A 12,153-nucleotide genomic window follows, 5' to 3' on the forward strand; every position below is an offset into this window, starting at 1 on the left:
AAAGCAAGGGCGAAACGGTAAATTACCCCATCCTTCCCCATAGCTCCGCATACAGAAACCTCAACGACGTTGACGCTCCATCTGATTTCCCAGGCGCCTTGGCACATTCACAGAGAGACAGAGAGAGAGAGAGAGAGAGAGAGAGAGGGAGTAACAGTTGAGGTGTTTGAAGCTTGGAACCGACTCTCTCTCACAGCCGCGCACATTGTTTTCGGTTTTGTTGTTGTTGTCGAGATCGTGGAGGGCGAGATTTCGCCGATTCTCACTGTTCCATCAAACTCCTTTCCGTTTTTCATTTCCTTCCTTTTTCTCACAGTTTCTTTCCTTTTTCCAATTTTCACCGCTTTATTCCAGCGTAGAAGCTTCGTCGTCTCTGATTTTCCTACAAATTTGCGCTTGGAAGCTACGTATTTGGATACTTGTATTTGTTTTCCTCGTTCTCAGCAAGTTTGCTTAGCTTGGTGAAATTGTAAACCTTATAAAAAAAGCTTTTGAAGATCTACTGGCCACTTCTGATTTTCAATTTATTCGAAGTTCGAAGCGTATCTAGGAGATTCGTGAGGTAAATCGTTTGGATTTGAAGGGGCGTTAGGTTTTTATTTATTTTTAATTTTTTTATTGAAGGATTTTACCGTTGGATTTAAATGCACGAAATTCGGGGGTTTGTATAAAAACGTTAAAAATGCCTCTTCAGATTTATATATTGGTTTCTGAAGCGGCTTTGGATTTTGGCGTTGCAGAGCACGGAGTTCGAGGAAGAGCGAGCAGAGAGAGTAGCAGAGGGTTCAGAGAGGAGGCGGAAACGGTGACGTTTGTGGGGCTCAGACTCAGAGAATAATATCTGGGAGCTGCATTGCCGAACGAATTGGATTTTTGGAGCTGTGCTCTTCGCTAACGGTTTCCTGAAAAGGACAAACAAGCCAGAGGTAAACTTCACGGAGTAAAAAATGTTGTGCTTGTAAATGATTAATCAGAGAGAGATGGGTGGTAGGTTGGGGGGCCAGTTTATTTGGAACGTTCCAAACTTGGATGGCCATTGGAAATTTATGTGATTTCCGTTGCTTCGTCTTCAAGCGTAGTGGGTAGCCACTGCAGTAAGTTTTTCTTTTCTTACATGCCATTGAGCGTTGTTGAAGGAAAGAAAAAAAAAGGGAAAAATAAAAACAGTTTAGAATCCATGTCTTTTCTTGTTTGGAATAAAGCTTGGAACCAAAGAATCATCAAAGTGAGTTTAATCACAACTTTTACGCTTTTCTATTTTGTTGGGTGCTTGGATGATACTCATAATTTGCTTGTTTTTGCAGATATAAAAATAAAACGTGTTTTTTTTTTTTTTTTTTTAATATATATATATATATATATATATATATTTTTTTTTTTCTTTTTTGGGTTGTTGGATAAAACGCATGGTCTGCTTGTTGGTGCTGATGTAACCTTAATTTGTGTTTTTTTTTTTTTTGGTGGTTCCTTAGCCTTTTGAGGTTGGTTGGTTAACAACCATGATTAGCTTCTTGTTGCAGATAATGAAGGGCCTAATATCTTTTTATTTTTTTTATTTTTTTTTATTTTGCAGATATAAAGCCATCTTGCATTTTTGAAAAGCAAAAGCAACTGAGAGTACTGGACCGCTAGCCTCGTTTCTCCTCTTTGGGAGTTTTGGAATATGGTTTTAAATTGATTGAATTGGCTGTTGGGTTTTGACGAGCTACTGGTAGAAACTGGGGAGTGAGAAAATGGGAGCTATAGGTGGGGAAGAGCTAATGAAGTGGGAGAAGATACAAGCAATGAGTGGTCGTGAGGAGAAGATTCTTGTTCTGGTGCGGTTGAGGCCTTTGAGCGAGAAGGAGACTGCATCTAATGAAGCAGCAGACTGGGAATGCATCAATGACACCACAATCTTATACCGGAACACCTTGCGTGAGGGATCCACATTTCCAAGCACCTATACATTTGGTAAGGACATGTTCATCTATATCTTTACTTCGTTCACTGCAAATCTTTTTCAATGTTTCCTGGGGTTAAATTGCGGGGGATCCACATTTCCATGCCTCGTGGTTAAATTTTGCTGGGGTCTAGTTGAATTTGTAGATGGTTGGGAATTACATTGCAGTCATATTTGCCTAGGGATATTTTCTCTACTCTCCTTAAATTCTAATTCTTGGCTAATTAGACCAAAAGTACTTTCATGATTTCTCTAAGTGCATGTTCATCCTGTTAAAGTACTAATTAAATAATTAAATTTACCTAGTGTAAAAGATGATTTCTCTCAAGGAAGTTTTTCCAGGCCTATACAACATAGCTAGTGTAAAAGATGCGTCTATTGCTGCTAACATGGATTTCACGGGTGGGACACTTCAATGGAATGTTAGTTTATTTCGGTTGGTGCATGATTGGGAATTGGAAGTGCTAGTTTCGTTCTATACTTTGTTGTATTCACATAGAATGAGTAGGGAAGGGGAGGACAAAATTTGGTGGGTTTCGTCTAGCAAAGGGAAATTCGATGTTGGATCATTCTACAATATTCTTGCAAGCAAAGAAGCTAGTCCTTTTCCTTAGAAGAGTATTTGGCGTACCAAGGCACCTTCAAGAGTGGCTTTCTTCACTTGGATGGCGGTGTTAGGGAAGATCCTTACCATTGACAATCTTAGAAAGAGAAATCTTATTGTGATCAATAGATGTTGCTTGTGCAAATTGGATGGAGAGACTATCGATCATCTTCTTCTTCACTGTGAGATTGCTAGTTCTTTATGGTATGCTATTTTCAGTCGGTTTGGATTGTCATGGGTCATGCCTAGCAGTGTGGCGGGTTTGTTTGCTTGTTGGTGGTTGGGAGGTCATTCTTAGAGTGCTGTTGTGTGGAAAATGGTTCCTCAATGCTTCATGTGGTGTTTATGGTTAGAAAGGAATGAGAAATGCTTTGAGGATTCTGAGAAATCCTTGGAGGAGCTCACGGCCTTCTTCTTTTACACTCTTTTCATTTGGACAGCAGCTTGGCTCGCTCCTTTAGTGATTAGCTATCTTGATTTTCTTGTTCTTTTCTCTTCTTGTAGTTAGGCGGTGCTCTTGTATACTCCTTGTGTACTAGGGTTGCGCCCCTCTGCGCTTTTGATATATAAACATTACTTATCAAAAAAATAATAATTAAATTTATCTATTTCTATCAGCTTAAACTTTTAGGACAAGTGGTGATTTAACATGGTATTAGAGCTAAAGATCTTGATTTTGAAGCTTGACTCCATCATTCAACCTCCATTTAATTAAAATATTTCATGTGTTGGATCTCACCGATTAAAAGGAAGTTTCAGCCTACATGTGAGGGGGAATGTTAAAGTATTGATTAAATAATTAAATTTACCTCTTCCTATCCCATAAATTCCATTATAGGTTCAAGTGTCGAAACTAGTCTTAGATCTTTCCAATGCATCAAACTTCAAGATAGGTGTTCTTTCTTTGGGTTGAATTTTAAAGCAGTTTTCATTCAACAGTCGTATTATTCAGAGTTCATATTTTCATAGGGTTGGTGTATGTTATCCCATATCTTTTTCTTTGGCCATGTTTGGGTGATAGACAGAGTATTTCGAGGTGACTGTTCTACAAGGCAGGTATACGAGGAAGGAGCCAAAGCAATTGCTCTTTCAGTTGTCAGCGGTATTAACTGTAAGTATAATTTGGTATCATGGCTGTTTGTTTTCTGTATGTCGCTTATTACTTAACAAGTGAAATGTTTCCACAATTTTGTGTTTTCAGCAAGTATTTTTGCGTATGGGCAAACAAGCAGTGGAAAGACATACACCATGGTTGGAATAACTGAGCATACAGTGGCAGATATATTTGATTATATACACAGGGTAATAAAAACTACAAACGTGATATGTTTGTTCCATTAGAAGTTTTTATGCTTCACAAACATCCTTGTTTGTGGACCTTGTTAACATAAAGATTGTTGTCATTATTTCAGCATGAAGAAAGAGCTTTTGTTTTGAAGTTCTCAGCCATTGAGATATACAATGAAGCTGTCAGAGACCTCCTTAGTGAAGATAATACTCCTCTTAGGCTGCTAGATGATCCTGAGGTGAATGTCAGTTATCTTGTAAATTCGTCCCATGAGTATATCCGTGTATACAAATTTATCTTGTGATATCTCATTTTCATCAGCGAGGGACTGTCGTGGAGAAAGTCACAGAAGAAATTTTGAGGGATTGGAGCCATTTAAAGGAACTCCTTTCCATTTGCGAAGGTAAAGCATTTTACAAAATCCTGCTGTTAAATTTTAATATTTTGTATCTTTATATAATTTGTTGTATAATTGCAGCTCAAAGACAGATAGGGGAGACCTCGCTGAATGAGAGAAGTTCCAGATCTCACCAAATTATCAAATTGGTTTGCCTCTCCTTCCTCTTCTCATTAGAGCGTTCACTTTTTATATGCATTGTTCTAGAATTTTTTATGTAAATATTCTTTGGGTGTTGACTCTTGTAGACAATTGAAAGTTCTGCTCGTGAGTTCTTAGGCAAAGGCAATTCAACCACCCTTGCAGCAAGTGTGGTATAGATTTATGTTCTTTTCAATCTGTTGTTCAATCAATAAAACATTGCCTGTGAATTTTATTAGAAGATTCTAATTCACAAAATTAAAATACAAAAAATAATTAGGCTGATAAAAATTTTATGCCTATGTTTGTTTGCAGAATTTTATAGATTTGGCGGGAAGCGAGCGTGCATCTCAAGCATTATCAGCTGGGGCAAGATTGAAAGAAGGTTGCCACATAAACCGTAGTTTACTTACTCTGGGAACTGTTATTCGCAAGCTAAGGTTGTCTAATTCTTCCTTTCTTAACAATATTCTCCTGCAAATTCGTTCCTTAGCTTGTGAATTTTTTAATCTATCATTACTTAAGGTTGTGGTTACGACTATTGGTTAGTTACTGATAAGGTAACTCTATTTTGCCCCCCCCCTAACTCTATTTTGCCCCCCCCCCCTCCATTTTTTAATCTATCATTACTTAAGGTTGTGGTTACGACTATTGGTTAGTTACTGATAAGGTAACTATATTTTTTGCCCCCCACACCCCCCCCCCCCCTCCCCTCTAAATTACCCCCTAATTTGCACTTACACCCATAAATTACGACTCATTGCAACTCGCTCTCCCAAACTACCACTTTGTTATGAATAGGTTCCTGAGTCAAATATATGCATATATGGATAGAAAATGCATTACGTGCCTGGGCACGGGACACTGGAGCATTTTTTTTCCTGACAAACTTACCCCCAATTGAATTGAAATGCACTGTTTAACATTTCTTGACAAAGTAAAAAAAACAAAGAAAGGGATTTAATATATGGTTCTCACTTCTTTATCTTTCATGATGGCCGTGTAAAAATATGGGTCTCTCCTTTTTTTCACAATGGCTGGGAAGGGATGCAGAGAAGACAGCAAGCTTAGGTGAAGGGGGTCACTGGTGTTGGGGAGGGAGTGATCGTGCAGCAACCTTTGTTGTGGAGGGAGTTTGCAAATTAGGGCCAATTTCATTGGTCTATCTGAGAAAGCCAGTGAAAAGCTTTCAAAAATCAGTAAGAGTCTTGACAAAGAAGATGGATTGGATTGAGGGAATCAGGTTGCTGATAAAGGATATTTTACCCAGAAAATGATCAATGAAATACGCAAATGGTGAAGAACCTGCACTTGATTGACTGAAGATTTAATTAATAATTTTAATTGCATTTGGGCATTTTGTAAAATAAAATGGAGGTATTTTGAGGAACCGATATTATTTTATATCAAACCAATGTGCTGGGTAATTTTGTCTTTTGATACTATCAAAATGAGGACATTTTCGGAAAAATAAATGGGCAGGCATGTATTTCTATCCATATTTTAATGTCTATATCTTAATTGGGTACCTACTCGTAACAAAGTGATCGTTTGGGTTTAACAAAGTGATAGTTTGGGTTTGTGAGTTGTAGCAAATCGTAGTTTAGAGGTGTGAAAATGAAGTGGTAGTTTAGGCGGGCAAAATTTAATAAACCGTACTGATAATGTTTACTTCATTGCACATAGAACTTAATTTTTCTGGATCAATAGCAATACCTTGACTCTATTTCACCTATTAATTAACTATCACATAAACTGAAACTTGGTTGCTTTTGGCATGTTGTGTAGGATGTTGCATGCAGTAAGAATTACCGGAGGTTTTCTTCAAATGCATGACATTGATAATTCTGGAAGATAACTTCTTGTTACATTATTGCCTCCGAATAATTTTTCTGTCACTTTTCGCATACTATCTGTGATGGAAATCAATTAAAAAATATTGGAAGGTAGAGTAGTTTCTCTGTATGGTGCGAATATAAGCAACCTTATGCCCTTTAAGAAACTAAACATAACCTTGTTCATCTATCATTGGCTTATTTCACATAGACACACAGAATTGTTCACTTATCATCACTTCATCACTCTTTCTTTCTCTCATGTGAGCTCATTTGCTTGATTTTCCTGCCTTTCTCAAGTTATCTGTTAATTAACATGTAAATAGAGATAAATACATTACTTCTAGCTTCATTTTCTGGCTATATGATTTGATGCAGTAAGGGAAGACATGGACACATCAATTACAGAGATTCTAAGCTAACACGCATACTGCAGCCTTGCTTGGGTGGCAATGCTAGAACTGCCATCATTTGCACTTTGAGTCCTGCACGAACCCATGTTGAGCAAACAAGAAACACTCTTTTGTTTGCTTGTTGTGCAAAAGAAGTGACAACGAAAGCACAGGTCAATGTTGTCATGTCTGATAAGGCCTTGGTTAAGCATTTGCAGAAAGAGCTGGCTAGATTGGAGAGTGAGTTGAGAACTCCCGCCCCTGCTTCATCAACTTCTGATTATGGTGCACTGCTGAGAAAGAAAGATCTCCGGATTGAAAAGGTTATGACTTGTTCTCTCTCTCTCTCTCTCTCTCCCTCCCCCCCCCCCCCCCCCCCCCCAACCAACACACACACATAAATTTCCCCAAAATGCTGTCTAATTTCATAACATTTACAGATTTTACGGTGTTTATGAGCCAAAAAAAAAGAAGAAAAAAGATATACCATGTTTGGCTTGCCGCCTGTGTGGTTTTTTTTTTTTGGGGGGTGGTGGGGGAAAGGGTAGGAAATAAGAATGGAATGAAAAATGCCTAGTGATAAGACTCTGAAGCTTTATATGAAACAAAGTTCAACATACCTGCAATGCCTACATAACCTTAACCACAAACAAAATTAAATAAATTGTTGCTCTCACAAGACTGAACTGTGTTTCTTGGACTCGGTCACTCATCTAAGGTGTGGGTGTCTATGTACGTCATGCATGCATCTACAATGCCAAATTCAGTACCTGTTTATATGTTTGACCAGATTCCTTGATAATTCCGAGATAACTTGATAATTCGAAGATAAAATAAAGTGTGTTAGAAATCATATTGAATATAGACAAGTCACATTTTCTTTCTGAAAGTTCCACGTAGTAGCTGAAGAGACTAAAGTACTCTAAGGAGCACTTGACTAATTACAGTTGTTTTCATTTTTCTTTAGTTGGCTACATGTGATAGGTTTGTTTCCATAAGTAGCTGCATCTGACTCAAACTGTGCCAGTGCCCATGCTGTATCTCACACTTTCTGAAAATTCTATTTAACATAATCCAGGAGGCTAACTAATCATATGATCTAATTGCACACACTACCTAAAACATTTTACACCAAGATTTTCTTTAGAAGCTAACATATAACCAACTTATAGCATTGACACTAGGATATGGTGGAGAAAGATGCATACAAATTATAAAGAGCAAGCAGCTTGTTAGGTATTGACTAATTGGTTATATGGTTATCTATCATGCAGATGGAGAAGGAGATTAGAGAGCTAACTAAGCAACGAGATCTTGCTGAATCTCGGGTTCAGGATTTGCTACGCATGGTTGGAAATGAACAGAATTCAAGACAAGTACATAATTTCCTAGTTATCATACAGTTTCAATGCATCTTCAGAATGCTGTTCAAACTGCTAACTCTTGGTTTCTTCTCAATCAGGCCAGTATTAGTGATCATCATAAATCACAAGAGGAAGACCTGTCGGATGATGATTGTTCAGTGTCAGAGTCATCAAGTGTGGCTGGTTCATATTATCCAAATGGAGGTACCCGAAAGTTTAACAATCCTCATTATTATGATGGAGACAGCAGGAGCAATCCTGAGGACCCCTCCTACCAGGTTCGGGATAACACTGAAGACCATTCTCTTTCCGATGATACCTCTTCACCACTGTCAATTGGAGATAAATTTATTAGATCTGGTTTTATCCAGAGTCAAGAGGAGACTGCAGTTGGGACTGCAGAAGATCCTGATGACTACTGCAAGGAAGTTAGATGTATCGAAATGGAAGAGTCGAGGAAGAACAAGAACTCTGAATCCCATGCCTTAAGAACTGATGAAAATGAAGAAACACTGGCTTTGAGTGTTTCTGGGGATGGAGATGCAAGTGGCCAGGAACTGATGTTGACTCCTCTGAATGGAAATAGAGAAGTAAGTCAAATAAAAATGGTCTTGCATATTTTGCGTTGGAGTAGAAACTCCACAATATACAAATGACTATTGATTCTCTTGTCAGTTCTTACCCTGTTAAACCATCTCTGCAGGCCATGGTAGCTGGTATGACAAGTTCTGGAGGCCTTAAGTTAACTAGGAGCTGGAGCTGTAGGGCAAATCTCATGACTGATTCTTCCTTTCCTGAGACAGCAGAACAAATTGAGAGTACCCCACCTAATGGATTGGAGAAAGGTTTCCCTGGAAGACCAGAAGGTCTCAGAAGGAAGTTACCTTTATTAACTTATGGTTCCAACACTTCGAGCTTGTCAAGAAATGATTCTCAATCTTCTTTTGAAAGTGCTTCCATAGATGAGCTAAGAACACACAGCATCAGAACTTCTGCCGATGAGGAAATTCCTGGCATCCACACTTTTGTTGCAGGACTAAAGGAAATGGCCAAACTTGATTACGAGAAGCAACTTGTTGATGGTCAGGTAAGAAGATACCTATTTGCTTGTATTTTGACTTTTTAGTTCTAATATTACTTTCTCAGAAATGTTATTTTTATTTTCATCTACAAGTAGTCATCTTATTTTTTGCATATGCCATTTAGTTGTTCCTTGTGGCATATATCAGTGGTGTTAATGAATTCAACAGAATGTGAAATTGAACATTAGACATTTCTCTTATCCTTTTGATATGTTTTACTTGGGAAGTTTATCGTACTATGTCAACAAGGGGTGGGAAGAACTGAAGACTGTTGCTACGATGATCCATGTCAAGAAGTACATGTTGGCTGGAGCACTTTTGCATAACGAATTATGTATCATACTCATGTTACGCCTGTAGAGTCTTGACAGATATTATTAGAATTGTAAATTGCAAATTTTAGTAACCTTGGGCGAGGTTGTGTCTCTCATGAATTTTGCTTCCTCCATTTTGTGTACACATGCTAGGTTCAGGAAACAGGACAAACGGTTGATAAGTTTGGAAAGTCTGTGAAAGATGTAGGAGTTGATCCAATGCTTCCAGCACTGGAAACCCCTTCAGACTGGCCTCTGGAATTTGAGAGGCAGCAGAAAATGATTCTTGAACTATGGAAAACTTGCCATGTGTCATTAGTCCACAGAACCTACTTCTTCCTGCTCTTCAAAGGTGATCCAACGGATTCCATTTACTTAGGGGTGGAGCTAAGGAGACTGTCTTTCCTCAAGGAAACATTTTCTAATGGAAGTAAGACTGTGGAAGATGGTCGGACTCTCACACTGGCTTCAAGGTTGTCTCTCTTCTCTCTCTCTGCCTCTCTCTCCCCTGTATGCATAATCATCTTTCGAGAAGTTGCATCCTAATAATGTATCCAAACTAGAATATAAAATTCAGTATAGAACTGACCAAGAGAGTTTTTGCTTGCCATGTCTTTGAAAAAAACCCAATGAATCTAAATCTGAAAGTTTGGGATCAGAAAATTTTCAATGGATACCTATTTAACTTTCTTAATTAAATGTTATTGAAGTTCCCAATTTTTCTTAGAACTTTCCTCCCTCCAATCAAAGGCCAAGTAGAAATTAAAATTCATGTATTGTTTTATGTGTATGAAACTAACATGGTTATGTGGCGAGACAGCATGAAGGCTCTTGGTCGTGAGAGAGAGATGCTGAGCAAGCTGATGCAGAAAAGGTTTCCAGAAGTAGAGAGAAAGAGACTTTTCCAGAGGTGGGGTATTTCGTTGGACTCAAAGCGGCGGAGGCTACAGTTGGCCAACCAACTATGGAGCAACACCAACAATATGAATCACATCATAGAGAGTGCAGCCATTGTTGCAAAGCTTATCAGGTTTGTAGAGCAGGGGCGGGCACTCAAAGAGATGTTTGGGCTTAGCTTCAAACCTACACTCGCAAAGCGGCGAACCTTTAGCTGGAAAAACGGCAGGGCATCCCTTGTGTAAGCTTGCCTTATGCACCCCCCCACCCCCCCCCCCATACATGTACAATTGTAGAGGTGATTTGTTCAATTCGACTGCCCCTTTAGCATTCTTTTTCACGATCCAGATTGAGGCAGATTGTCTTTGATTGTAATAGCAACTCTTCAAATCTCACTTAATCTTGCTTAGGTTAGAAAGCTACATTTGGTTTTGGTAATCTGGCTTTCTGGTTTTGTTGTATCTTTCACGAATATAATAATATATGCTTGTCAATTTCTGGTGTCTGCAAAGTCTCCCCCCACCCCCCCCCCCCCCCTCTCTCTCTCTCTCTCTCTCTCTCTCTCTAAATAGTGTTTATGAAACAGTGAGATGATCTCACAACTTACTGATTACATAATTACATGGCACTCTGTCGGCAGCATTGATTTGTGAATGATTTTTTCTTTTTTTTTTTTTCTGCACTATTGTATACTGTTAGATGAAATGGAAATGGAGAGGATCTTATTACATCAAAATCAATGAACCAATCATATCTCAACACATCACAGAACCAATCAAACCAATTGTATAGAAATTAATCCCCATTCCTATCTAATGGGTCCAACCCTATGACCTAATTGCACGACAAATCATCTTGATTTCATAATTTCATCTTCTGATTTTAATTATTCAAACATAGACAAGCAAAAATTTGAAGAATAAAAATAGTCAGGAAAGATAATTTTCTTAACATTGTTTGGAAGGGATCAAGATTCTCTAGATTTTCTAAGGCTAGTTTATTGTGAACTTTATAAAATCTTAATTCTAATCTTTAATTAAACGGTTTGGATTTTGTTGTCATAATTACCCGGACCAGCCGACGTGGCGTGATCTAGGTTGGCCGGCGTCGTCTGGGCTAGCATGTGGTGGGTTTGTAGTTGGCGGTGGGTTTAGGTAGGAAAAATATGAAAATTTTATTATAGAATATCTCTTGTTTTAACGCATATGAGTTATTAGTAAAAATAAATTAGGTGTTTATACTTATTTTTGTTATGGTGTTTCACGCTGATTTGTCATGCTCTTATTGGAAAGCACAAAGGTCTTGATTTGTACCAACACCTTATAGAAGTTATTTTCTATTACAATATATACTTTTAATTGATTTACACATACATAATAAAATCTAAACAATTGAGATAAGGTGCTATGTGCTACTTTTTTAAATGTCGTGACCTAATACTTATAGGTGTTAATAACATGTTTTTAATGTGGCATGACTCATTTGTTATGCCATGTGTACCTATGCAATTGGTTATAACGTAAATTTACATCAGCATCTAGCGGTTTTCGTCAAACGATTGGATGACATTAACTATTTTGCACAATTTGCAACCAGAGTGATCTTCAAGGTACTTTTGATACCCCAGGACGAGTTTGGTACAAGTGCAAATCACAAACCACAAGACCAAAAATGTAATTTTCCCAAAATAAATAATTAAAGAACCCTAATTATAAAATTATCTTAACAAATCTAGAAACTCCATGGAGGATGCCTAAAAGCAAAAAGTCCGTGGATAGAATAGAACTACAAAATAACTTAATGGGCCAATTAAAAAAGAATTAAATTAAAAAAAAAAAACTTAATGGGCCACAGTCTGTTTTCTTTGGATCTTAACCCATCCGCATAGGAGGCCTAT

General features: G+C 37.9%; 1 protein-coding gene across 2 annotated transcripts; it reads left to right on the plus strand.

Moving 5' to 3' along the window:
* On the plus strand, positions 1-10,750 carry LOC132176304 (kinesin-like protein KIN-7E). 2 transcript variants are annotated; one of them, XM_059588482.2, is made up of 17 exons: positions 1-562; positions 741-926; positions 1,574-1,953; positions 3,568-3,657; positions 3,748-3,848; positions 3,959-4,072; positions 4,156-4,237; positions 4,313-4,380; positions 4,480-4,545; positions 4,688-4,812; positions 6,586-6,922; positions 7,874-7,975; positions 8,062-8,241; positions 8,335-8,553; positions 8,667-9,050; positions 9,513-9,832; positions 10,180-10,750. In XM_059588482.2, exons 3-17 carry the CDS (start codon positions 1,734-1,736, stop codon positions 10,499-10,501), a joined length of 2,730 nt encoding a protein of 909 aa, XP_059444465.2. In that variant the 5' UTR covers positions 1-562; positions 741-926; positions 1,574-1,733; the 3' UTR covers positions 10,502-10,750. The 2 variants fall into 2 exon arrangements, with proteins under 2 accessions (XP_059444465.2, XP_059444457.2); XM_059588474.2 differs by having other exon boundaries at positions 2-562; positions 8,062-8,553.
* Positions 10,751-12,153: the final 1,403 nt, after the last annotated feature.

The sequence above is a fragment of the Corylus avellana genome, chromosome 2, assembly GCF_965113065.1.
Source record: "Corylus avellana chromosome 2, dhCorAvel1.hap1.2, whole genome shotgun sequence".
NCBI classification, from domain to species: domain Eukaryota; kingdom Viridiplantae; phylum Streptophyta; class Magnoliopsida; order Fagales; family Betulaceae; genus Corylus; species Corylus avellana.